The sequence below is a fragment of the Canis lupus genome, chromosome 26 (genome assembly GCF_011100685.1).
Source record: "Canis lupus familiaris isolate Mischka breed German Shepherd chromosome 26, alternate assembly UU_Cfam_GSD_1.0, whole genome shotgun sequence".
NCBI classification, from domain to species: Eukaryota; Metazoa; Chordata; class Mammalia; order Carnivora; family Canidae; genus Canis; species Canis lupus.
In genome coordinates, this window is record NC_049247.1 from 29566990 (window position 1) to 29593605 (window position 26616).

Below are 26616 nucleotides of genomic sequence, written 5' to 3' on the forward strand. Positions count from 1 at the left end.
CCCCCCCAGCCCATTTGGCATTTCCTGCACCAGTGGGGCTGCCAAGGAGCCAGGTGCCTGCCGTGAGGCCCTCACTTTGTGTGGGTGTTCCCCTTGGGGAGCGGATCAGGGGCCTTCAAACTCGAGAGGCAGGTGGAGGGCTCTTTAAGCTGGGGCTTCATGGGTCTGAATTAAGGCTTTTGTTTCTGCTTCCTCCCCCATTCAGATTTTGAACAAGAAAGCCTGCCCTGTGATTAGGCTAATCCCACAGTAGTTATACCTTCGCATGAAATGTTTGCACACCGAAGGGCACAGAGAGCAGAGTTGCCCAGAACACATGTAAAATTGAACCCTGGGGCTCCCGGGATACAGGGTGGTGACTTCCTGCGTGGCTGGTGCCCCTGTGTCCGGGTCTCTTAATGTAGTGACAAGGCCAGTGTGTCCATCCCCCAGAGCTCCCTCAGGCCCTCTCTCCAGATCCTACAAGCTGGTCCTGACTTCTGCTGCTGCCAGCAGCCTGCCCTCCTATGGCTGGCAGGGCCAGCACTGGTCCCTGCACCTTGGCAGCTGGCCTCAGCCCCATTGTTCCCAGGCCCCCTTCCTGGCCAGGGGTCCCTTCGGAGGCCAGAGGAACTTGTCTGCAGTTTCAGAGCTACCAGTAAAAACAAAACAGAACTGCTGTCTTCTGGCTCTTCCTACCCCTGGTCCTTCCTACCCCTCGGAATCCGGAGGCACCAGTGTCTATCTGGTTTTGCTTTGGCACTTTCCTCCTTTAGCTCATTTGAAGAGAGTTCTCTGAGTTCTTGGATCCCACATTCTGCAAAGAATAATGATTATTTGATAAATTGGGGGCAGGGAGGGAGTGAAAACCAATACTATTGATCGCAGGGACAAGAAGAGACCCCAAATTACCTTCAAGAAAGCAGGACGCTTGCTCGTTTATGGGATTTCAGCTCTACCCATGCGACCTATGCAGTCAAGGACACCTGCATCGGAGTGGCTGAGCTGGCCCTGGCCTTCTCCCAGGTGTGCCCTCTGCCAGTGACTCAGCTGCTGGCCTGAGAGGGGTGGGCACCCATGACTTTGAGGTGGGAGTGGGTGGCTGAGAGCGCTTGAGGTGGCTCCATGGGAGGAGCTGGGGGCTCAGCGCCTGCAGAGCCTCCTATCCTGCCTCCCTGTCTGGTTCCCCGCCCACATGGTGCAGGAGGCCTGGGAAGTACCTGGGGGCTGCAGAAATCAAGTGGTTTGCCAAAATCAGGAGACCACTTTTCTGCGTCCTCAGCAATGTGATACGAGGGCCTGGAGCTCTCCTGGATGCTGTAGCTGGCAGCCAGCTGGCTCCTGCTGAAGGGGCCACTTAGAGGCAGGAAGCCCCCAAGACAGGCAGGGACAGCCCCTTGTCCCACAGAGGGACTCCCTCAGTACCTGCGCGATCTGGCCGTTGGCCGTCTAGGAGGTGGTCGGCCTGCCCTGTGGCCACCCCTGGAAGCAGGGAGCACGGGGCACTGCGTGTTTGGCATGGATGCTTTTAGCCAACCTCGTTCTTGCATCAAAGGCGGGATGTTCAAAGCAGTCAAATCCTGCTTGTATTTTAAGTAACTCCTCATTTTGTATCTTAAAGAAAAGCTTATACCTCGCACCATATAAACGTTGAGTACAGAAGAAGGTCACGTAATTTTGAAAACGTACCTACACAGAGGCATACATGCTCCACGTGTGCGTGGCTGTGAACACACATGGACACACATGTCCACCCACGTGCCTATTTCTTAGGCATTGCCAGGCCCGTATGGGGCCCTGAAGGCATCTCTATGCTCCTGGCCAGCTGTGGGGCCCGGTGTCCCTCTCTACTTTCTCGCACGATGAGCTCTGTTCACTCACCCCGACATGCGACTCCAGCAGCATTCTGTCCCCAGCTCCGAGAGGAAGCCGTGTGCCAGTTGCTTCCCGCAGGGCGCCTACAGCAGTATTCCACGGGATATACTGCTTTTTGAAATGGAATTATATCATTAGTACCTGCCAGGATTAGTGCTGACATTGGGCTTATCCATCCTTACATCACCTCCTCTCGTTCAAAGGCTGAAGGGGTGATCTGACAAGCCCACCCACGCGTTGCCACCCGGGCTGGGAATTTTCTTCTGTGTTAGGTTCTGTGCACATGTGTGTATGTGTGCTTGTGTGCATGTGTGTTCATGCATGCAGAGTGGAACTGAATAACAGGAGAGGATTTATACCACCAGGGCACGTATTTTAAGTGACTCTTCTGGGTCCTGGGTCCCCCTCTGCCCCCAGGTACCCTCTTCCTTGCTCAGGGGGCTGTCCTGGCCCTGGCCTGTGGGTGGTGGTCTAGACAGGCACATGTGGGCCTTCCAGCCTGGCCTTCCACGGTCCAGGAATGTCCCGGTCACAGCCAATGCTCTCCCAGAAGCCTCCCTACTGTCTCCTACCCACCCTATCCTGCAAAGCATGTGTGCTTCCGTCCCGGCTGCCGAAGACCCAGAGGGGGGACCCCAGGGCAGAGTTTACATTAGGACAGAAGGAGAACCATTTCACTTCTTCTAATGGGATTTGTATTCACACGCCCATGGGCTCCATATCCATCCCCCTCCCAGGACCTTTCACAGACGTGTGTTTTGTCACTGACCACACACATCCTTCACCACCAGGCAATTTTCTGATTCAGCGACACCGTGTTTGTCATGTATTTCACAGTCGGAGCCCCTGGGAAGTGGGTTTTATACGTTGGGACAACCTGTTTGAACAGTTAGCCTCAGCTGACTCATCAGCAGTGACGCATCAGCTGACCAGGCACCTTGCACGAAGCAGAAGGGCCCCGTCCCCACCGCGGAGGCCCTGGTCAGGGCAGCTGCTCGCGTGCCACGGTGGGCCACATGGGGGGCTCACCGCTCTCTCTGTGTCTGTTCCCCCAACAGGTTGGTGGTCGGGGCCAGCTGTATCCTTTGCTGGCATGCAGGTGACAGCCGGTCGGGCTCGCGGTCCCAGGAGTGGCAGCTCGGTTCCTACGGCCCCTCCCCCCAGCTCTGCCTTCCGGACGGAGTGCAGGCTGCCGCCCGGAGCCAGCCACTTACAGGGCCACTCAGGGCAGATGACCTGTACTCAGGGGACAATTTAAGGCTGACCTTTGAGGCTAGGGCTTCCTGGAGGCGTTTCCTGAGCCACACACTGAGACGGCTGAGTCCATTGGGGCAACTGAACACAGCCGTGAGGCAGGTGGTGCTCCCTGGAGGGCAGCCCCATCCAGGCCCGTTCCTTCAGAGGGAGCAGTAACTCCAGAGAGGGTCAGGAGAGGAGCCACGGGAGGACCTGAGGTCAGGGGAGGGGCTATCTGAGGGCAGATGAGAGCTGGGTCGGCTAGCTGGGAACATGGGTGGAAGGCCGCTGTTTCATGTCTTTCATGAAGGAGATTCTTCTGTTGCTACTTAGACCCCTTGGGGGTGGGCCTGGCCCCTAAAACTGACATTAAACTCCAGGGAGCCTGGACAGATGCCCCATGGAGGCAGAAGCCGCCTGGGCCCTAGGTGCCCACATTCTGTGGCTTCCGGAGTCCCCTCCACCCCCCGTGGACATGTGTTCATGAGAAGCAGGTGTGGGAAGGGGGCTCTGTGGCTGGTGTTGGGAGCCCCCTCAGGCTGATTGGAGGTTGGTGGGGCAGTGGGTGGCTGGCCAGGGCACTGGGGGGTCTCGCCCCTTGGCTCTTGATGTCATGGTCCATTAGCATTCCTTAGCCTCCGGCAGACGTGGCCCTGGAGTGTGCTGGCTTCCTTACGGGGCTCGGACTGGACACCACCATCATGATAAGAAGCATCCCCCTCCGGGGCTTTGACCAGGTATGGCCACGTGCGCCCAGCTCCCGCCCTGTCCTCTCTCCCGGGCAGGTGCAGGTGTGGGCTGGGAGTGAGGTCTCAGTCTTTAGAAACTGGCCTTCAGTTGAATGAGAAGATCGTTCCCAAAATATAAAACACCTGCCAAGAGTGTGGAAGGAAGGCTGGCACATGGAACCTATGGCAACTTCCCACTGGACCAAAGGGGGATGTTGCTGGGCACATCAGGCCAGCCTCACGGACCACAGGGTTGCATCAGCTCTTCTAGTCGTTCCATTAGTGCGTCGGCGAACACGCTGTCCCCTCTCTCTCTTGCTGAGCTCCTCTGGTGTCTTAATGGGGTGCCACCTCCCCAGGGGTAGCGCCAGGTTGGGAAGTGGGTGCTAGACTAGGGAGGCCCTGGGTGACCACCTCAGGAGATTGGCAGCCCCTGCCCACACTCCCTGTCACCTGCCGTCCATGGAAAAGCTGTAGTTTGTGAGGCAGGATGAGCACTTGGTGGCTCTGCTGGCCGCCCCCCTCCACCTCCCTGAGCACTCAGTGTCTGCACAGCCTCTGAGGCCCCACCTGCCTGAGGGCCCACGTCCTGCCCGCTGTACCGGGCCACCTTGCAGGGTCTGAAGGGTGCCAGTTGTCCTGATCCCCATCTGGGCCAGACACCCCTGCTGACAGCAGAGGCATCCATGTCAGGAGCTCCTGGCTTGTTGTTTTTTCAAACTAAAAACTCTTCAAGGAAGAATCACCTGTTAAAAGCTAAGTCTAGAACTATCACCATCAAGATGTCAAAATGTGCTCCCACGTGCCTGAGAAGGAGGACAGAGCCCGTCCATCTGCAGTCTGGGCTCTCGGGGCTGGTGAACTCTTGCAGAGGGAAGCAGTGGGTCTTCTGCGTCCGGCCCCCAGCCCCAGCCCACCTGGTGGATCCCTGGCCCTCTGCTTGTGGACTAAGTGCCTGCAACGGTGCCGCAGCATCCCCAGGAGGTCTCTGTGCCTCGGGCTGTGGGTAGAGTGTGCCGGGCAGCAGACAGCAGCCACAGGAGGCTCTGCTGCGGGATGCAGAGAAGGATGAGGCCTGTGGAGCAGAGGAGACTGTAGGAATGAGGGCTGCTCGGAGGCCTGGCCTTCCAGCCCAGGAAGAAGCTGGAGACCGACGAGACGGGGTGCCCTGGACACGGGGCATGGTCGTGAGGCCAGGTGACCCAGGCCCTCCCTCAGAGGAGTATGTGCAGCCCCGTGGCAGACCTGGGGCCAGTGTCTGGCCATGTGGCTCAGTTGGGTCCAGCGGTTCCCCCCTCATTCTGTGACAAAGACTCCGGGCTTGTCAGACATCCAGAGGGACCAGCAGCCTGCACTTCTGTTCCCATGACCGGTGTGACAATCCTGAACAGATTAATAAATCTAAGTGAGCAGACACCAGAGGGTTGAAACAGTGGCTTTTGTTTTCTCTTAAAAGAAAAAGCTGTGGCCAACTGGGGCTGGCGTGCATGAGTCCCCACAGTGGCCCAGGAGCCAGGGGGTGCGGAGCCTCTAGGCTGGGAGGAGGGAGCCCTCTGTGCAGGTGTCCCAGCCGCTCCCATCCCTGACCACACGTGCTACCTTGCATATCTTGGTGGGGAGCAGAGGGGCCTGCCTACCGTCCCAACTCCCCAGGGGGTGACCGCATTCGGCAGGGGTGGAGGGGTGGCAGGTGTGGGGCAAGTACCATCTGGGTCAGCCAGGCCAGGACCCCCAGGAGAAAGGGGTGCTTCTCTGTCATTGCTCTTAGTGAAGACTTAATTCATCAGCGTCTAGAGAAGAGCCCAAAGGTGAAGTGTGTCCTAACGGAAAGGCCCCAGGTCCTTAGATGAGGAGCTGGGGGAAGGGGGACATCAGATCTGTCCCGGTCTAGCCCTCAGCTCCACAGAGAACGAGAGGAGCCAGAGGGAGGGATGGACTGAGGCAGAGTAGTAGAGGAGGAGGAGCACTGGGCCTTCCTCAGAGGGACCTTTCTTGGGCTCCTCTAGGGCTTTTTCAGGCAGGAAGGAGGCCACGTCCTTTCTTCCCATAGTCCTCAGGAGTGGACGTTCTCACTGCTGCCTGGGCCTCACAGCATGTTCTCTTGTGCTTTGCAGCAAATGTCTTCCTTGGTCACGGAATACATGACCTCTCAAGGCACCCGGTTCCTGAGAGGCTGTACCCCCTCAAGAGTGCGGAGGCTCCCAGATGGCCAGCTCCAGGTTACCTGGGAGAACCTCACCTCCGGCAAGGAGGACGTGGGCACCTTCGACACTGTCCTGTGGGCCATAGGTAAGGGTGCGCCGAGCCACGTGGGAACCACACACGGAGACCCGCAGCGCCGCCTCCCCTTCCTGCTGTCTCCAGGGCCCCCCTCGTTCTGCTGGCTTTCAGGTGGGCCAGTTGTCGCAGCACACCTCTTGGGCCGTCATAACAGCCCGTGGGATTGTTTCCATTACCTCTGGCAGGTTGGTTTGAGCTCTGCAGGAGTAGATGTGTTATTGGCCTTGGTAGACGCCACACTTTGCAGATTTCCAGAGATGGCTCAGTGACGGGGCACAGGCCTTGGGCCTTTCTCAGCCGCACATAGGCTGGCTGGCAGCTCGCCCACCAGGGGTTGCGTTCTCATCCTCCTGTTCTCTGCAAGGTGTGAGTCCAGCTTTTTGTGGGGGTGAAAGCCAAGCAGACATGGCTGGACACAATTAGCCCATTGCTGGCCTTGCCAGGAATCCCCCCTCCCAGGCTGGCTCCTCCCTGCACCCCAAGGGGCAGGATGGAGAGTGGGGATGCAGGGGGCTAGGAGCCTGCCCTGGACTGGTCTGAGGGAAGGGATGGAGCGAGGCAGGAAAAGCAGAGAGAGCTCAGATGCGTGCCCATCGCGAGCCTGCTTGTGGCCGGGGCATGGTGGCACTGTGAGTGGGCTCTGGCCGCTGACAGGTTCTTGTTAGTGGGGGCATGTGGAGCTGGGTGCAGCACACCTTCTCCGACATTGTGCCCACCTCGATACCTGTCTTCTAGGGTTGAAATCTCATCGTCCTAAGCCCCCTCTCCGCTTGCATGTTAGAAATAGGAGAAATCCAGGTCTTCCTTTCAGCATTTCTAGTTCCCTGGGGTCTCTCTGGCTGAGCCTGGTCAGGTGTCCTCTCCCTGTGGACCTGGGCTCAGAACCTGTGTAGCTATGAGAATCATCATCTGCCTCCAGGTCAATTAATCGAATGTTTACTGAGTGCTCAGAGGGGTGTCATGTTGGCGTTTGTCAGGACCTGCAGTGAGGCTCCCAGGAGGAACGGAGCTGCATCTACAGAGCAGTGTACTTCTGAGAGGCCTCTCTGGTCTTCCTGAGTTCTCAGGGGGCTTGGAAAGCAGACGACGAAATAAATTCTAGAGGAGCTGGAGCTCTTCACTTGTGTGGGGTCAACAGGAGAGGATTTAAGGAGCAAGGAAAATGCCTTGGAGTTGATTTACTGCCTCTTGCCCAAAATTTAGTTAAGGACCATAAGAAATATTCTTGTTCAAATCGTAAAAGTAAATTTGAGTAGCTTTATTTTGAACACTGTGACAGATTGTGTAACTACTCAGATCTAGAAGCCGAAATTAACATTTATCTTAAACTCCATTCTAAAAGGCAAGGTGGTGAGCTTGTCCCCTCGCATCCGCACCCCCAGCCTCTTCCTTTGTCCCCCTGATATCACTTCGGGGTCCCCACCACCCACACCCGTCCTCTTGCCATTGGACAGAGGCAAGGGCCTATACCTATATACCATCAGCTAAGCCCACGCTGATGGCAGTGGCTCAGAGGGCAAGGGGCTGTGCCCTCGGAAAGCCTCAAGGTCCTCCCAGCTTCCAGACAGGTCCCTGGTGGGCAACAAGCAGAGCCCCTGGCGCTCAGGCCTGCCCTCCCCGCCCTCCCACCCCGCAGGAGTCCATTTCATTTTCTGTATTTTCAAAAAGAGCATCCCCCAGACAGTCTGCCTGGCGTGATTGATGCTGGGGGTGGAAGCTTTTCACAGTCCTTGGCCTTTGACCTTGCTTCCCGAGGCGGCGCTGCGGTGGCTGGCGGTGGCGGCGGTTTCTGGCACGCCTTCTGGGGCTGTACGGGCATGTGCTGACTTTGCTGCTCGCTCCCGGGCCAGGTTTTGTAAACAATCAGGAGCCGCTTCCCAGTTCAACAACTGGGAATGTTTTCTGCTGGTTTACCCCAATAAGCCTTTAACTGAGCATTATTTCTGTTCGCAATAAAGGATGATCCGATCCAGGAGGTTAAAATAAAACACCCAAGGCTGAAGGGCTGGCACAGCCAACAGCTCCCGGGCCATAGGTCCTGCCCTAGTGGTGAGTTCCGTGTGCACGCAAGCTGGGCTTTGATGCGTGTTTAAAACCAGAGAGAAGGATGTCCCTCGTGTCGGGAGGACACACACCCAAGGCTGCAAGAAGCTTCCCTGAGGCTGAGCTGGCGCCTGGGTCCCCGCGGGTGAGGACAGTGTGCGAGGGGACGGTGACGTGGGCCTGCAGTCTGCAAGCCCAGGAGGACTCGAGCCTCTTCCTCGGCCCAGCCTTGATCCCCACGTGGTGGATTAAACACATTAGCAGTTAAAGCAGTTAATTGCTGTGCAGGGGGCCGGCTCATTGTTTGTCTCTGAATCACCCACCCACACCAGGTGTCTCAGATAATAGACTGGGAACTCGCAGCGAGGAGGATTTCCTGTCTGCAGATGTGCCGATTACGGTGCTGAGTGAAGACAGTCAGCCTGCACCCGCCGCGGGCTCCAGTTCACCCCGTGCAGTTAACCAGTTGTGGCCTGAATCCTCAGCCGTCGGGGGTGGGGGGTAGGGGCAGGACGGGGCATCCGGGCATCCGACGGACACTCGCGGGTGGAAACCCTTCCGAGCCGGAGTGCGGCTGAGCTTTAGCTTCGACTTTGTTTTGGAGGCTCTCGGAGGGAAAACCGGCCGCTGGGACTCCATGGCCCTCAGCAGCTCTAGCCTCTCGGAAGGTTTCCCATCCCTCTTTCAAGGCCAGGGAGGTGGCTCTGGGGCATCCCTCCCTGGGCCACAGGAGTCCTGCCACGGTCCAAAGGCCCAGACCGTGTCCCCACCTGGAGTGTCGGGGACGGCTGTCCTGGCCTGCTCAGCAGTCCCCTTGCTCTGTTAGGGAGCAGGCATTTCCTCTTCCTTGGACTTTGTCTTAGGGGAGTTGGTGTTGCCTACCTGTGTGGAAGACCCACAGGTAACCTCTGAGCCTCTAAAATGGTATAAAGAGGGGGAGCCTGGATGGCTCAGTGGTTGAGCGTTTGCCTTCAGCTCCGGTCATGATCCTGGGGTCCTGGGATCGAGTTCCGCGTCGGGCTCCCTGTAGAGAACCTGCTTCTCCCTCTGCCTGGGTCTCTGCCTCTCTCTCTGTGTCTCATGAATACATAAATAAATAAATCTTTAAAAACAAAATAGTATAAAGAGAGCCAGCAGGCACAGGGGGCCCAGCTTTAGAACTTGTTTTTCTTTTTTAATATTTTATTTATGTATTTGATAGAGAACATGCACACATGAGTGGGAGAAGAGCAGAGGGAGAGGGACAAGTCAACTCTGCGCTGAGCACAGAGCCCAACATGGGGCTCAATCCCATGACCCTGAGATCACGACCTGAGCTGAAATCAAGAGTCAGACAGTCAGCCAACTGAGTCACCCAAGTACCCCCACCCCGGCTTTCCAACTTTGAATCCAGCTACCACACTGAGGACCCCACCCCATGTTCAGCCCACCTACACAGAGTGTGCCCATGGACCACACCAGCAAGCTGGTGGCACCCGTGGGGACAGTGAGGGGGCCCGTGGTGCCCAGGAGCGGAGTGCGTCTGCCAGGATGGGCTGCAGCCCGAGCCTCCCCCCTCTACCCTGGGGACTGCTTGCTTCAGTTTATAGGAGGCGCCTGGCGCAGCTACGTTCAGCTGATGTCTCCTCCGTGCCTCAGACATGCCCCTTCAGGTCCCCCTGAGTGCCGAGTGCTGGGCTGCAGCTCTGGGGGCTACAGACTGAACAGAAGGGAGCCCCCAAGGTTGGGAATTTATGGGTGGGAGTGCTCTGAGTCCGGCCAGGAGGAGGGAACAGTCCAGGCCCCGGTGCCTCCGGACAGCCATGGCTGGCTCTGGGCTGCTGGGGAGGAGCTGGCTGAGCATGGGTGCCACCGTGTTGAGAGAAGCCCAGTCCAAGGCCACCAGGCCTCTTCTTTGGGCCTGTATCTAGCTATGGCCATAGGAAACTGTGTGGGGCCAAGTTCTGTGCGTGAGCCTCTCATAGTCTAACACCTTTTTTTATTTTTTTTTAGCACGGAGGTCAGGTTTGTGAAAGACTCAAATCTGCTTGTGTATGTGGTTGTCTGGGAGGGGAAGAAGACATTCATGGAGCTCTTCCTGTAGGCACCTCCCACAGGCCGAGGGAAGTGGCTGGGCCTGAGGCCATCCACGGCCGTCCCCACCACACCACGTGGCCTTGATGGTGCACCATTGCGCCCAGCACCATTGAGTCCGTGGCTGTCATTCATTTTGGCTTTGGCTCACGGTGGTGCTAACCCATCATGGAGGCCAGGCAAGGGCAGCGGGAGAGCAGCACCTTGTGCTCCCAGACTGGCCCTCTGCCCTCCGCGTGGGACGCCCTGCGTGGCCAGGGGCCTGCGAGCTGGCTCCTGCCTGTGTCCAGGGTCGCCTCCGCCTCCACAGCCATCAGACCCAGGCCGGCCTACCTTCACGCTCGCAGTCTTTTTGCCAAGTCACCTTCAGTATGTATGTATGTATGTACTTATTTATTTATTAAAGATTTTATTTATTCATGAGAGACACACAGAGAGAGAGAGGCAGAGACGCAGGCAGAGGAAGGAGCAGAGCAGGCTCCATGCAGGGAGCCCGATGTGGGACTAGATCCGGGGACTCCAGGATCACGCCCTGAGCCGAAGGCAGATGCTCAACCGCTGAGCCACCCAGGTGTCCCACCTTCAGTATTTATGGTTAGAACTTGGTGGAAGCTAGTTGCTTTAAAAAAACAGAAGAAGAAGGAGAAGGAGAAGGAGAAGGAGAGCCTTAGTGAAATGCTTTTGGAGATAAATGGGCACCGTTTATATGCATTAATGTGCACTATTTAAATTTTGCAAGCACTACTGGGAGCAGTCAACCAGCAGGAAGGTTATATTGATGTTTGTAATTATAGTGATAATTACCACCTGCCAGGGAATATGTTCCTCTCTGGGGTTCCTGTGGACCAAGCTATAACTGGGCCAAGCTAGAGGCCCCACCAAGTTCCAGGGCTGGCTGTGGGGTTAGGAGTCCACGCAAGCTGTTTTATGTGTTGCCGGTGGTACACAAAGGCTTAAATCGGAAAGGCCTGTGTGTTTCCGTGGGGGAGGTGCTGAGAGGGGTCTTTAGGACCCTCTAGGGAGCAGTGGCTGGTGCTGGGGATCACAGTAAGCCGCCAGCCTCAGATCACTTATTCATTCAGCAAACATTGAGCCCTGCCTGGGCCCCAAGCCCATGTACTCCACCCTGCTTGGGGGGCTTGAGGTTGTGGCTGGGGCTCTGGGGCTTGCGTAGAAGGGGCCATTCATGGGAATAAAAGCCCTTTGCTGTTATCCTTTGCCCTAAAGTCTCAAAGATGACAAGAGACATATAATAAATTTTTTAAAAATTTTTATTTATTTATGATAGTCACACACAGAGAGAGAGAGAGAGAGAGAGAGAGGCAGAGACATAGGCAGAGGGAGAAGCAGGCTCCATGCACTGGGAGCCCGACGCGGGATTCGATCCCGGGGCTCCAGGATCGCGCCCTGGGCCAAAGGCAGGCGCTAAACCGCTGCACCACCCAGGAATCCCTAAATTTTTAAAAGGCCTCAAGAACTCTGACTAGAGGTGCCAAAAGCATGAGTTCCACCTTCTGTGTCTGGCCCAGAGTGCCCCACAGACCAGCGTGGGAGGGGGGAGTAGCTGGCTCTGGGGAGCCACGCATGTGCCTCCCAGGAGGGGTGCCCGGGGTGGGCCCTCGGTGAACCTGCGTGGGGCTGCTGGCCCAGCCTCCTGGACCCCCATCCTCCCAGCACTGGGCTTCAGGCTGCTGCTTTTACACACTCACTGCATCTGTCTAATCAGAGCCCCTCATTCACCCTGTCATACTCCTGCTGGCACTTAAATCTTACCTCATTACACGGATTGCCCTTCACTCGTCGGAACGTGTGCTCCAGGCAGGCGTGAAATTGGAGGGAATGCCCGTCTTCCTGTAACAGGGTGAAGGAGGCAGAGGAAACTGCGTGTGTCCAGTCGTCTGCATCCCTGTGTCCAGCTGAGGAGGTAGTCATGACCGCCAGCCACCGTCTGGGGAGTATCTGACCTTCCGCCTTCTGCGGCCTCCTCCAGCTGGCTGAGTGAGCGTGGTGGCTGGGCTGCCTCCCTGGGCCGGTAGCAGCAGCTGTGGAACTCCAGGGTAGCGAGGAGAGGGCCGGCCTGGTCCAGCTGCACTGAGAGCTCTCAGGAGGAATGCGGCCTCTTGCACGGCTTCAGAGCCCCGGGGTGTCCTGGCTGCTGGGCCTGGGGAGGAAGGGAGGGACTGTCTTGCCTCTGTGACACCAGGAGTCACACGGTCCCCTAGGGGGCTCAGGTCAGCAGACAGGGCTGAGCCTGATGAAGGGGGCACCTCCAAGGGCCCATCCACATGTTTATCTGAACATTGCCTCTGAGGAGAAAGTGAGAACAGTTTGCATCTGGAATCTTAGCGCCCTCCCTCATTGCGGTAAATATGATGGAGTGTCATTTGAGTATCATGTGAGAAGCTCTTACAAGGCAATAAAGTCATGGAGATACATATAAATGAATGAAAAAAAGGCAAGAAAGTGGAAGTTCACAGAAGAAAACACAGCTACTTAATACATGGCCCAAAGTACGTGGTTATACTGGTAAATGTGCTGGCAATCAAAGTGGAAATGACAACAGCAGCGGGAGTGAAGGAGCAAGCCCAAAAAGGGGCTGTCTGCATGGGCACAGCTCTCGGCCCTGTGCCAGGGAAGCCCTGCCTGCTGGCCAGCCTCCCTCTGAGGACACGTCCCAAGGGACTAAACCAACACGATCCCTGCATCCCCATCCCGGTAGAGCCATTCAGCCCACTCGGCAGACCAGAGCTGGTGCCAAAGAGCTGAGGCCCCAGGGGGCAGAGATCCCTTAGTGCACGGGGTGGATGGCCTGCTGGGGTAGGGAAGCACCATGTGAGACATACAGGGTGATGCACGGGGTGGTGCCATGGGGACTCCCCTCTTCTCCCAAATCGCCTGAGGAGTGATACCTTTATTTTTGTATTAGAGGGAAATTGTCAGGGAGAAGACTTTGGGGGTTGCCTGAGTCTTGCTTCTGACCCAGACTGGGCGCTGTCCGTGGGGCCAGAGCTGCCCTGCTTGCACGGCCAGCCACTGGGTCCCCATCCCAGCACCCATTCTCTGTCTTCCTTGGGAGCTCCAGGCCTGAGCTGAGTGGGGGCCCTGCACCTGTGGGGAGACATGAACCTGATCTGAGCACAAGGGAACAGAACTTGGAGTGTCCTGGGGTACGTCTCTCCCTCCTCCATGACCACGTCCAGGTTGTTTGCTCAGTGAGGCCCACATCCTGGTTGTGGCCACATGGAGCTTGCGGGGGCCTACTACAGCTCGGGGGCATGGCCCCACAGAATGGGGTGCCTGGGTGGAGCTAGACCCCTGCCCAGGCCTCCTCTCGCCCCCCCAGGCCCTGCCAGCACAGCTTCCAAAACCTGATGTGCCCATGGCTGTCCTTTGAGGGCCATCTCTGTTTGGTGCAGCCTCTTTTTTTTCCTTCGGTGTTCTTTCCCGAAGTAACAGTAGACTGCCTTCCACAAGTTGGGCATATTCATTCTGTCAACCCCTACCGCTGTTACTTTTAACAGCATCTTGATATTTTAAATTCATCTGATATTCTTTGAGACCTTGGATGTGGTTAGACTGACATCTACGAGGTGTGTGGTTCCCGTGGTTACCAGCTGATATACGAGGAAACGTTCCTGGCCTCTACTGACCCGTCAGGCAGGAGCGCAGCACGGCCCATAGTCTGTGGGCCTCCAGCATTGTCCTCGGACACTCCAGCCTCAGCCTGGAGCAATCGCCAGGGGGCCATGGGCCTGCTGTATGCCTGCCTGCCAGAACTGGGGGTCTGGGGAGAGCCTGAGGGCCCAACTCTGAGTCCTCCCTACCTGCAGGGACCCTCGGCCCACTCCGCAGACCCCCACCAGGCCTGCCCACTGGGCCCAGCTCCTTCCTTGCTTGAGGCACAGCACATTCTAGTCCCTTCCTAGACTCAGGGTTCCCAGGCTGCCTCGTCCAGGGAGGACGCTGACCAGTGCGTCTCCATTCACAGGACGGGGGCTGGCCCCGGTGCTGTCAGAGGGCAGGGACCTCCAGAGCCTCCTGTCTCGCCGCCGGTGTCTGGTATGCTGGGCGATGGGGGTCGGCCCGCCCAGCACCTGATTGCTGCGGCCAAGCCGAGTGAAGAGGCCGGAGCCGGCTCCCCGTGAACTTGAGAAGCGCGGCTTAGTTGAGCCTCTGTGTTTTGACTTCCCACTCTGGGAGAGCAGCTGGAGACTTAAGGTTTCCCTTTCACAGGACTAGGTCTACCAGATGTTCAGATTGGCACCACCCGCCACCCGACCTCTGGTGTATCTGAGCCACCACGAGCTGTGGGAACCGGGCCTTTGAAACCGTTCGTCTTTGCCTTCAGGGGATACCGGGAGCCCCAAGGGGCTGCCACTGCCCTCCCAGGGCCCCACAGGAAGGGCCGTCTTTGCCACCCCCGGCTCAGTGAGGCTGCATTGTCTCAGGCTGGGAGCAAGGCGCCTGTGCCGGCAGCCCCTGTGACAGCCCCTGTGACAAGGCCCAGGGCTGGAAGCACATGAAGCCTGGCAGGGAGGCCGGTGCCACCATCTCCTGCCCCTGTTGGCCTCTGCGTCCAAGGTGTGCTCATCAGTATTAGCCAAAGTGACCTCACCCCGTGCTTGGGTTTGGGCTCTGCCTTTCTGCCCGTCTCCATTCTCGGCTCTGGAGGTCTCCAGGCTGGGGATGTGGGCCGGGCAGGTGCCACAGGCACCCGAGCGGAGGAGCTGAGGGCTCCTCGTGTGGAGCTGCCCACGGCCTGACTCTAGCCCCATGTGCTCAGCCCTGCACTGGCTGCCGGAGAGGGTCTGTGGGGCCGGCCCTGAGCAGGACATAAGTCTGTGCATTTTCACTGCCTCCTCCAGAGGACGTCCTGCTGCCCGACTCTGGGGACAGCAGGCCCTAGCCTATTCATGCAAACACCGTCTGGTGGTAGGATAGATGCATTAATCCACCACGAAGCACCATCCTGTATGAGCCTACAGGAAGAGCACCCTGTGGGAGGGTGGGAGCCCCAGCGTCACGGGCGGAGTGGGATGGACGACGCCTTACCCCAGGAAGGGCCACGTGGAGACTCAGGAGGCCGTCCCCCAGACGTGCTCCACAGAGACTGAGACACACACGTGCATCCCGGCGCCGCTGGAAAGTGTGCACGGGACAGGAGCCACGGCTTCCGTGAGAGGCCCGGGTTCTGTATATTCCATGGCCTCTCCCCTCAGGGCCTGGTGGTGTCTGCAGCTACGGCTGTGGTGACCTCTGATCACGCTCTGCTGTGTCCACCGTGCATCCAGGCCTGATGTGGGCCGGCTCCCCAGAGCTCGGCCCCGCGGTGGGGAAGGGTTGAGATCACTGTCCAGGGAGGGGGCACACACATTCTTGGGTTGTCACTACTTCTAGACTTTTTCTGTGGTCAGAAGCCATAGGAACTTTGTATTAAAAAAAAAAAATGAATTTCCAATTCAAATTTGACTTTATGTTGTTTTAACTGTCTTTGAATGGCACATAAGGTCTGTCTGCAGCTTTATTTATTGTTTGGACATAATTCTCTTAGGACACATGGTGGGAATATGGGTTCCCATAGTCTCCTGAGCAAATTATCTCTGTATATACTCAGTTATCAGCTGCATATCCAATGAGGCCCATTTGTTTCAGGTTCTTTACAAGGTACAGGAAATACCCCCCCCCCCCCATTTTTGATTTATTTTTTGTTGTTGTTGTTTGGATATAGAAACTATGTATATGATTTAAAAACCAAAATTGTGTTGCAGGATGTATTCAGAGAAGGCCTATCCCCATCTCTGCATCCTCCACCCCTTTTCCTTCCTTTCTGTTCCTCCGGGTCCTGCTCCTTTGTGCAGATAAAGGTGTAGGGGTGGATGTGCATGCGTGTGAGGCCCACAGAGGCTGGGAGCCCCTCGACGCTGTTGTGCTTGACGTCTTCCCAATTCCAAGTGCACATGCTGGCAAGTGTTTTGAATAAACCAAGGAATCTCTGTCAGACCTGCTACAAGTCTTTCAGCTTTCTCTTTATTTCTTCAGGTCGAATTCCAGAAACCAAAAGTCTGAATTTGGAGAAGGCTGGAGTAAACACCAACCCCAACAGTCAGAAGATCCTGGTCAATGCTCAGGAGGCCACCTCCGTCCCCCACATTTATGCCATCGGAGACGTAGCAGAGGTACAGCCTGCACCTGCCCATGGTCTCGCACCCCATCCCCCAATCCCAGCCTGCACCTGCCCCCCAACCTTGTGCACCTAACAAGGCTCACGGAGCCTCTGGGCCAAACCCCAAGTGCTGTTGGACTCAACTTCTGGGAAGGATTGGTCACCAGCCTCTGCTTGCTCGAATGTTCCTCCTTTCTGTCTGGAGCAGTGGGGCAGGCTTAAAAACCCAAAGCGCCATCAGCAAATTGCTATTCCGAAATCTCCCCACGTGTGGCTCTGAGGGAAGGACATCTGTTTGCACACGACGTGGGCCTCGACTTCCCGACGGCGGGCTGGAGGTGCAGAGCCCTAGAAATGCTGCTGCTGGGCACAGCCTTGTGGCTATCCTGGCCCTGCACCACCAGCTGACCTCCTGGCCTCGGTTTACCTTCTAACTTGTGGGCGGGTCAGTACTCTCCCTGCCCGGGCTGTCAGATGGGGACAGGGCATGTGGACACAGCCCCACTCACCAGGCCTGCCTGGTCCTCCCCTGCGGGTCCCTGGTGGAAGCCTTACCCTGGCCTGGGAGGCATCTGGTCAGCACCGCACCCCTCTTTGTGGCCTCTTTATGGCCGGCAAGCCGTGGGACCCTCACATTCCCAAAGCCTCAGGAGCCATCGGCCAATCCTGTACATGCACAGCATGGCCTAAGGAAGGTGGCTCGGGAGGGACCCTGGCAAAGGAGCCTGAGAGATACACCGGGCCCCCTAGACCCCTGCGGACCTCTTGGTGGCCAGACCTGCCATTGTCCTGCCAGCGTTCCTGACACGTTAGCTTCCTGGGGCCGCCGTTACAAATCACCACAGGGTAGCTTAGATAGACAAATGTATTCCCTCACATGCTGGAGGCCAGAAGTCTGCAGTCAAGGTATGGGCAGGGCTGTGCTCCCTCTAAGCCTCTAGGGGAGGATGTGTCCTCATTCGGCAGGTGGTCCAGACTCAGAGCTGCAGCGCTCTCTGCCCGTGATCGCGTGTGTGCATGTGTGCAACCGTCCTTGTTTCTTTTTTTCTCAGGAGAGAAGCCCATTGCATTTAGGGCCACCCTAAGTGACCAACCCTAAATGATTCAATTCTTTCCTTCATTACATTTGCAAAGAGCCTCATTTCCAAACAAGGCCCCATTCTGAGGTTCCAGGCAGACATGAATTTGGGGGGATGCTGTTAAACCCACCATGATGTGCTCTGGCACCAGCCACTTTTCTGATTTCTGTGGCTACTGCAGGAACAGATAAAAGTCCTAGGCCTTATAGTGGCATTCTGGTCGGGGTCACAGAGGACAAGTAAGTAAGTGAACTGTTTCAGGTGGATGTCAGAGGATGCATAGTACGCAGTCAAGGGAGACCTGAGGGAGGAGCAGAGTGAGCTAGAGGGCCCGGGCAAGCTCAGCAAGGATGCTTGTGCCTACCCGAGACTGCAAGCACTGCCTCACCTACCCATACCCCAGAACCCACTTTGGGAAATGCCTGGGGGTAGGGGGAGCCAGTATCTGTGGCGAATGAGTCCCTGGGTGGGGCATCCCAGAGCCGAGGAGTACAGGTGGCAGTTTTCCCCAGTGCTGTGGGACCATCCCTCCCTCAGCCTCTGCTGCAGCTTGTGATGGGTGGGTCTTCCAGAGAGCTCGGCACACTCGTAGAGACAGACCAGGGCAGGAGGCCATGCAAGCCTGGGCCTCCCTTTTGTTCCTGAGAGGGCAGCCTCCCCATCTCGCACAGGTCTGTCCTGCAGACACTTGACCCCATTCAGACCCCTCCTGCCAGGACAACATGGCCCCTGCTATGCCCAGTGTACCAGAGAGGTCACCCACTGGCTGTGGTCAGTGCTGACATTGAGCCAAGTGGCTGCCACTTGAGTTCTCAGGTTGCCTGTGAACCCAGGTTCAGGAAATGGTACGTGGGGAGCAGACCGCCAAATGGAGGCAGGACCATAGGGACAGCTTGCTGGAGCAGGTGTCAGAGCTGCAGCCACTCCTCCCACCAAGTCATCTTTGACCGTCTAGTTGGCCTGCTCCTGTGGATGGAAGTGAGTGGCTTCACGTGCCTGCTTGACTGGGCATGACTGGGCATCGCTGTTGCTTGTGTGATCTCTGCCAGTGGGGACACGTCATCCTCTGAGGGCACCTTCTGTGTTCATCCTGTGTGCTGCAGCACCGGTAGTCCTGGGAGAGAGTGCCACACGTATGATACCGGGCTTTCTGCACAGCCCAGGAGCTGAGGGTGCTGCCAGCGTAGTGGAAACCATAGTGTCCCAGACTGTAGGACTGGAAATAGCACACGCAAAGGCTATATTTATTGAAATATTAAATCCACTCAGTGGGAAAGGTCATTCTGGGCCGTCAAAAGAGTTCACACCCCAGTGGTCCGGTGAGATGGGGACGGGTCCAGCAGGCTGGCGGGACAGCCATTGTCTAGTGACATATTGTGTGCTGTGCGCATGGACGTTTCCGCAGTCAGGCCCGGTGGAATGCACGGGCTGCTTTCACGAGTTTATCTCTGTGGATCTCTATTCATTTCTGGAATGTCAAACAACATCTGCATTTCCTGCTGCTGCAGAGGTGATTGACAGCCGGTCCCAGGCTGACGCGTGTAGGAACACTGGGGGCCGTGCCCCGCCCCCCCGCCCCGGTCCCCCAGCAGGACACACCCAGGGACAGAAGGCCCTCCAGCGGCACGCCATTCTGACTTGGGGTTTGTGATGGACTGTGACGTGCAAGCCAAGCTTCTTGTCAGGAGCACAAGAAATGCTTTCAGGGCCCGCTTTAGCGTGAATCCCGGTTAATGCGGACAGGGGAATAGTAGCAGGATCTCCTTCGAGCTTTGTTGAGGTTTCAGCTCTCCAAGATCACCCACATGAAGAAGGGGTTCAGAGAGAAGCCACCGGCGAGCGTGGGTGGCGTGGCCGGGCTCATTGGCAGCTCACCTGCTCTTCCGGCTAAGGGAGTCGTAAGCACAGGGGTCTCCCCAGAGCCGGACGGAGGCAAGCAAGCAGGAGAAGGAGCAAACCTGCTGAGGGCCCTGGCACCCAGAGGCAAACTGAAAGGGAGAAGCTTCACCAGGAAGGCGCGAGGGGTGGCAGGGGTGCCGCACAGTCTCGGATGTGCCAGAGTGACCCGGGTTCCTTCCTTGCCTCAGGGGCGGCCCGAGCTGACACCCACGGCTATAATGGCAGGAAGGCTCCTGGCCCAGCGGCTGTGTGGTCAGGCCTCGGACGTGATGGATTATGACAACGTGAGTACCCCCCTGCCCTCCGGCCTGGGGACGGCCGCGGCTCTTCCAGAGGGTGTGGGCTGTGCACGCACGTACATATGTGCCAACACTTGCACGTGTGCCGCCGCATGTGCATGTGCACGCATGTGAGGTTCGCTTTGTGGGTGCCCCCCCCCATCCCCCGCAGGCTGTAGCCAGCACGTCTGGGGACCTGGCCTGTGCTTGTTTTTCTTTGTGCCCCAGAGTGGGGATCTTCAGCTCTGCGTCCCAGGGGGCATAGCTCACTTGGGACCTGCTTTTCAGGTCCCCACCACAGTCTTCACCCCACTGGAGTACGGCTGTGTGGGGCTGTCGGAGGAGGAGGCCGTGACTCGCCACGGAGAGGAGCACGTGGAGGTAAGTCAGGACCCCGAGGCCTGTGTGGCACCCACACCCCAATGACAGCCCCTCCCCAGCAGGGGCCTGGAGGGCAAGCAGGAGTGCTGGCGCCCCTGCGTCCCAGGACCTGTGGTTTGGCAGGGTCAGGCAGGGACCCTAGAGACACGGCGTGAAGGGACGTGTGGGACAGGAGCGCTGGAGGACAGCCCGGAAGATGAGGGTCCTCTTGGGGTGTGGCCCCTCACAGGACCACGTGTCTCCCTCCACCTGGGAAGGCTTCTCCTACCCTCCAGCCGTCTGCTGTCGGCTTCTGCTCCCCGCCCCCAGCCCTGCTCCAGCCCTGCTCCTGCCCGCGGGTACCTCCGCCTCCCCGCCACCCCCACCTCTGTTCCTTATCCGAGAGCCAGCTAGGCCTCACAGGCCCCCAACAGCCCTGACTAGCTACTCACCCAGAGGAAGGCTGCTTCTGGAATCTGCTCAGCCAGCCGGCCGTGGCCCTGGGGTGGCCCCAGAGGGTGCCCGAGGTGGCCTGGCATGATGGGGGAGGCTTTGAAACCTGCCAGGCTGTGGGTGCTGGGAGCCTTTGCTGGCCTCATCTTGCTACTGCAGCAGCCTGCAGACGGACCAGGAGAAACCAGACCCCATGTGGCCACCACCGCGGGCCTAGTGCCCTTTGGGAATGAGTCACTGGGTTGCAGGGCCTGCCTCTTGCCCCAGTGCCCCGGTCCCCTCCATCAACGGGCTGGGCCTGACAGGCCAGCCTTCCACCCAGCACTTTATTTGCTATTTTTGTTTGATTCATCACAAGTACATGGGGACATATGTTCGTGGCATTCTATAATGTTGTTTTATGTTTCACGATGTTGAATGGCCAAATACCCTTTGTTTGTTTTCTTTTCAATTCTGTCTTAGTTAGAACAATATTCTCTGAAGTTCCATTAATTAATAATGGCTGTGCAGCACATGTGAGGGCCCTGCTCATTTTTTACTTGGCCGCAGCCCCGAACACGCTGTCGAGCTCTTCTCGGGTGCTGAAAGCCTTTGGCCGACAGCTCCAGTGTGGGCCGGGGGCCTCCCCATGCCGACCTCCCCCTCCTTGCTCAAGTGAGGGCCCAGCCAGCACCAGGGCACCCCTGGGAGGCCAGACAGCCGCCGGGTGGGCCGGGCACCCCCTTCCACGGCCTGCAGTCACCCTGTCCACGCTGCAGCATCTACCTGACGTGTGCTCCTGGGGGCACCGTGCCCTGCGCTGAGCCTCGGGCTCTGTAACAAGACCCCAAGGGCTGCATGCAGCCAGTCTGGTGCCCACCCTGCGGCTATGGTCCATGGGGGCATTGGGCCTGGGTGGGAGAAGTTCTGTCCCGCAGACGATGTGGCTCCAGCCATAGTCTGTCTTTGTGTGGGAGACAGAGGGGCGCTATTCATGGCCAGCTCAGGCGGTCCTTACCCCAGACCACAACCTGTAGGCCACGTGGGTGGCTCTGGGTCCCCACCACATCCCTGCAAACCAAGAGGCTGCTGAGTCCAAGCATCGGTATCTTGTCACTTAGGTTTATCACGCGTATTATAAACCACTGGAGTTCACAGTGGCTGAACGGGATGCGTCCCAGTGTTACGTAAAGGTGAGTGTCCTTGTGGTCCAGGGCTGGGCATGCCCGGCGGCGAGAGACAGGGGAAGAGCTGGCACCCAGGGTGGGGAAGCCCCGTGCAACCACCCGCACCCCAGGCCAGGGCCACCCATGCAGCCCGGGGTCCCGTCTCCAGCCGGGCTGACCATTGACAGTGTGGCTTGCAGATGGTGTGCCTGCGGAAGCCCCCGCAGCTGGTCCTGGGCCTGCACTTCCTCGGTCCCAATGCAGGCGAAGTCACTCAAGGATTTGCTCTGGGGATCAAGTAAGTGCAGAGGAATATCAGCGTTGAACGATGCTCAGACTGGCGTCCCTCTGAAAGCGGAGCGGGGCATGGTAATTGGGAGTCTGCTGCATCGATGTCGCCCTTACGTAGCCTTGTGTGTTTTCAGCAGAGCATCTCCTCAGACGTGGCAGGTCTCATCACAGGAGAGGCAGCTTGCTTCTCCAGCCAGTTGCTATTAAGCCAGCCATACCACATGGGTCTGTGGCTGGGCCACCTGGAGGGCAAGGGGAGGGGTTCTGTCCCTGGCCATGGTGGCCAGGGTGGGGGGGGTCACAGTTTGGGTATTCTCTCCTTAGAATGAGCAGGGTGGGGGCCCTCCTTCACATGGCCAGGCACCCCGGCAGGTCTGGGAAAGCTGCCCCACGGCTGGCAAGTGTTTTCCACAGCTGGGTCTTGGGCCCGGGCTGTGCTTAGTGGGGCCTTGATGGAGGCTCTGTGTGGGGGTGGTTGTCAGAGGCAGGAGGGTGGAAGGTGAAGTGGAAGTAAAGGAGCAGAGAGGGGCTGCAAGGGCCACCTGGAGCCCCATAGGCGCTGGGGGCCTGTGGCTGTGGCCAAGGTCCAGCCTCAGAGGTTGGTGGAGGTGGGAAGTGTGAGGACAGGGAGGGACCCGGGAAGACTGACGGGGGCCGTGAGGGGCTAGTCCAGATACCCCAGGGGCACCCCAGGCTTCCTGGCAGGTAACCATAATAATTACAGGACAGAGCCAATAGAAAACACGAGTGAGCAATTCACAGAAAAAGAAAATTAAAATTAATAGTAGAAATGTTTAACGTAATTAAAACACTGAGAAACCATTTTGGCCAGGGAGGGTTAAAAGGTTTGAAACTGTCCAGTCCAGTGGTGATGGTTTCCAGCGTCTGCCTGGTGGAGACGCAGAAGGTTGGAGCAAATCAGTGGAGTGAGGAGACCCGTGTTCAGACGCAGGAGGAGGGTGTGAACTGGCCCCTCCCACTGGGGGCCTCCTGTCCACAAGGCACACACTTGTTCGTGCTGGGAGCTCACCCACCAGATACCCTGACATGTGTACGGAGACGCAAGAAGGGCTGTTTGTTGCAGCCTGGTCTGTGGATGGTGGGAGCACCCTGTGGGGAGTCCACGCTCACTGTGTCTCCGAGGAGGTGCCCCGGGGATGGTCGCTGCTGCGGGGGTGGGGGGCACGCGTGTGAGAAAATCATGTGAGCAGGACCAGGCAGGGGCTGAGCAGGTGTAGGCTGCAGCAGTAAGCCGTGGGCTCGGTCTTGCTGGGACAGGTGGGGAGAGGGAGTGGGCTCACAGAAGGACCAGCCACAGGCCAAGGTGGGGCAGTGCCTCGTGGGGTGGGAGCAGCAGGAAGCCAGGATGGAGCAAGTGATTGGGGGTGCGGGGGAGGGTAGGTGGGAGGTGGGCCAGAGGTGGGGCTGCTTGGCATTTGCTGGGGCACAGTGTGGGGCAGGTCCAGCATAGGTGTTGGTGGAAGAGAGGGTTGGGGCCAGGGCTAGGGAGCAGTGAGGAGGCCATGGCCCTCCCAAGGGCCCTTCCAAGGCCTTCCCCGTGTGTCATCTCCCAAGGGATGGGAGGATGTGGGCACGCCACCCTGCACTGACTCGTGACCTGAATCCCCCATCCCCGTGTGCAGGTGTGGAGCCTCCTATGCGCAGGTGATGCGGACCGTGGGCATCCACCCCACCTGTGCTGAGGAGGTGGCCAAGCTGCGTATCACCAAGCGCTCGGGCCTGGACCCCACTGTGACGGGCTGCTGAGGGTAAGCAGCCATCCCTGCCAGGCCAAGGGCCCGTGGCACACCGGTAGCCCCACCGCCAGGTTCTTCGGAGGCTCAGATCCAGGTACACGAGGTAGGCTCTGTGTTGAAGGATGGAATGGAAGGGGGGCAGGGTGCCACTGTGATCTGCTGTCTCCGGGTGCGTGGGAGGCCACACCTGCCGTGCTGCTTCAGACAGGGCAGCCCTGTGCTCAGGCTGTGGGGGCTGAAGAAGCTGGGCGGGGAAGGAGGCCGTGTGTGCCCCGCCAGAGTCCCCCAGACACTGGCCTGGCCTGGCTGCTCCCAGATGCAGGAAGTGTCTTGGGGCTGGGTCACGACACAGCGGCCTATCGTCGGGGGTGGGGGGACACTGGGTGTGGAGGGCGTCCCCTGGCTGAGCTCCTGGGCCGCTGGGTGGCCGGAACACCCTCCCTCTCCAGCTTTGCTTCGTGCATAGCCACGTCGGCTCCTTTCTGTGTCGCCCAGAAGGTGGAGACGCTGCCCTGTGCACGGCGGCCGCGCACATCTGGTTCTGTCAGAGGCTGAGGGCGGCCGGCGGGAGCCCCGGGGTCTGTTCATCCCAGCCCTCTTCTGAGGAGGAGGAAATCGGGAGTCCCTCCCTGACCACGGCCAGAAGGCTGCGTGGGGTCAAGGCCTACTCGGCTGCCCCTGTGGCAGCATTCCCCGGGCTTGGCAGCCCAGCCTGCGGGGCCCCCCGTCTGCCCTCTGGGGTGGGGGTCCTGAGGGCTGAGGTAGACTAGGGACGGGGGGGCCTCAAGATGCCCTCAAGCAGGCCTAAGGGGCTGAGTAGCAGTCGAGGGTCCCATGGATCTGCCCAGGCCCGCGGCCTCTCTGGGTGCAGCCCGGGCCCCTGCTCTGCCCCAGCCAGGGCTGCCCTCGACGCAGACAAGCGAGGGGCATCCTCAGGATGCCTGAGGAAGCTCTTCCCGGAACATCATACCTGACAGAGCCGTTTTGTTCAGAGCCCGCCGTAAATTTTTATCATTTCAAAATCTTTTTTCCTAGCACGAGGTTCGCTGTGGTGCGTCAGTGTGGCGAGGGCGGGGGCTCTCCCTGGGGCCCGTTCCTCTTCTGTCCCCAGATGGTCCTTGTGTTTGGCACGGGAGATGTGGCCAGGCAAATGCGGGGCCTCTGTGACTACCCCATGCTGACCCCCTGCCCCCCCCATTGTTGTAGGACACTGGAGGCCTCACCCCTGCCTGGAGAGCCCCGAGGTAGTTGGCATGGGTGGCCCCCGGACGGACTGCCGCGTGCCCTGCAGGGATGGCTCTGGGGTGCTGAGCCCCAGCCCCTCACGCACCCTCCCACCTGGACCAGCCCCGCCAGGCCCCGATGCCAGAAGATGACGACGTGTGCAGAAACCCCCCTGTGGGCTGCCCACGTCCGAGCCCCCTGGCGTTTCTGGAATGTAAATAAAGAGGGTGTTTTCCTGACGTGTGCGGCCTCCAGCACCCCGGGAGGGCCCGGTGGGGGGCCCAGCCGCCAGCCTGTCACCCACGCTCCGCCTCCTCACCCTTGTCCGGGAACCGCCTTGAAGCTGTGCTGCACAGGGGGCAGGGTGGCACCCCGGCGGCCACACCTCGGGACCCCCGAGCCCTTCTCCCCCAGGGCCCTCTGCGGGGCTCGGGTCCGAGCCAGGCGGCGCTCCGGAGGGCTGGGACCTGCCAGCGCTGTGGCCCAGTGACGGGAGCTGGCAGGGGTGGCGGGGGCTCTGCCCCTGGACGTCGGGCACCTCGTTCCGCTCCCACTGCGCCCTCCCAGCCGGTTGTCTGCTGCGCTCGGGCTAATCCTGCGCATTGAGGCTTGATGGGCCGAGGGAGCGGCGCTGGGCCCGCCGGCCTGTCACTCAGTGCGGAGAGCGGGCTGACAGTGACGGGCAGGGCCCGCATTGTGCTGGGGCTTTAGCGGCGGCTAATCTCGTGTCTTCCTTAAGAAAACAGCACTTAGTCTGCCCGCCCGGGAGCCCTGGATGGGACCCTGCTTGTCAGCGAACAAAGGAATGTCTTTGCACCTAATGGGCCTGCGGGAGCCTCCGCCGCTCGCCCGGCGTGCAGCGCGTGCAGGAGCTCTCAGACGCCCAATTAAGCTGCCGAGTGCAGGGCTGGGCCAGCGCCCTCCTGACAAGTGCAGCGAGACGTCAGCCGTGTCCCATTTAACGCACGGTTGGCGGCGCGCCCCTGCCTCGGAAGGTGCGGGGAGGGCCCCCCTCCGTGCTGGGGGTGAGGTGTTCCCCTGCCTTGGAGGCAAAGGGTGAGGTCTGCAGAGGGCGGCGAGGCAGCTGAGCCGCTGGGGGGGCCGGGCCCCTGCCGCGGGGCAAACGGAACCCTTGGAGTGGCTCTGGGGCTTTGTGTGACGGTGGAAAGGACACAGCCCGAGTGGGAGCCCTGAGCACACACCAGGCGGTCTCTGGGGCGGGGACTCCCCACCTGCCTGCCCACCCCACGGGTCAGCCGAGCGCCAACCCCGTCTCTATGACCCCACAACACCCCCCCCCGTGGTTTTCTCCCACACCCTTTCCCCAGAAGGGGCCTTGCTCCGCGCACCTGCGGAGTCCGTAACCACTGCGCCCCCCACGCTGGGTCTGGCCCGTTCACCCAGCCTGTGCCCCCCTAGCGGAGAGGCGTCCATGGTCCTGGGCCCCGCCAGCCTCACTGTCCATCAGGCAGGGACAGGACAGCTCCTGGGGGAGGGCAAGGGACAGCCCCGTGCAGGAGGCCCAGGCCCCCCCCCCCCACCTTCCTGGTAAACCGTGGGCTGAGGCCTGGCCCGGGTCACAGCCAGTGGGCATGCCGAGTGAAAGCCTGCCGCGGAAGGCCCACGCTGGCAACTGTCACCACCCAGGCCGCCTTCGGGACCATGTGCTGCATCAGCACGTGCCTGCCTGGCCACGCGGTTCGGCAGCCGGACGCCCCCTACGCTCCTCCTGCTCGGTGGAGCCTATGGCTGA

The 26616-nt window shown here is 59.1% G+C and overlaps 1 protein-coding gene across 1 annotated transcript in view; it reads left to right on the forward strand.

The window, feature by feature from the left end:
• Nucleotides 1-25102, forward strand: part of TXNRD2 (thioredoxin reductase 2) — a 49698-nt gene extending 24596 nt beyond the window's left edge. Inside the window, 10 exon segments of the mRNA XM_038575886.1 lie at nucleotides 2913-2932; nucleotides 3736-3827; nucleotides 5933-6107; nucleotides 16254-16390; nucleotides 19544-19639; nucleotides 19922-20014; nucleotides 21547-21618; nucleotides 21792-21889; nucleotides 23526-23742; nucleotides 24846-25102. Coding sequence (XP_038431814.1) covers nucleotides 2913-2932; nucleotides 3736-3827; nucleotides 5933-6107; nucleotides 16254-16390; nucleotides 19544-19639; nucleotides 19922-20014; nucleotides 21547-21618; nucleotides 21792-21889; nucleotides 23526-23649 — 907 coding nt within the window. The 3' untranslated portion in view covers nucleotides 23650-23742; nucleotides 24846-25102.
• The last annotated feature ends 1514 nt before the right edge of the window (nucleotides 25103-26616 follow it).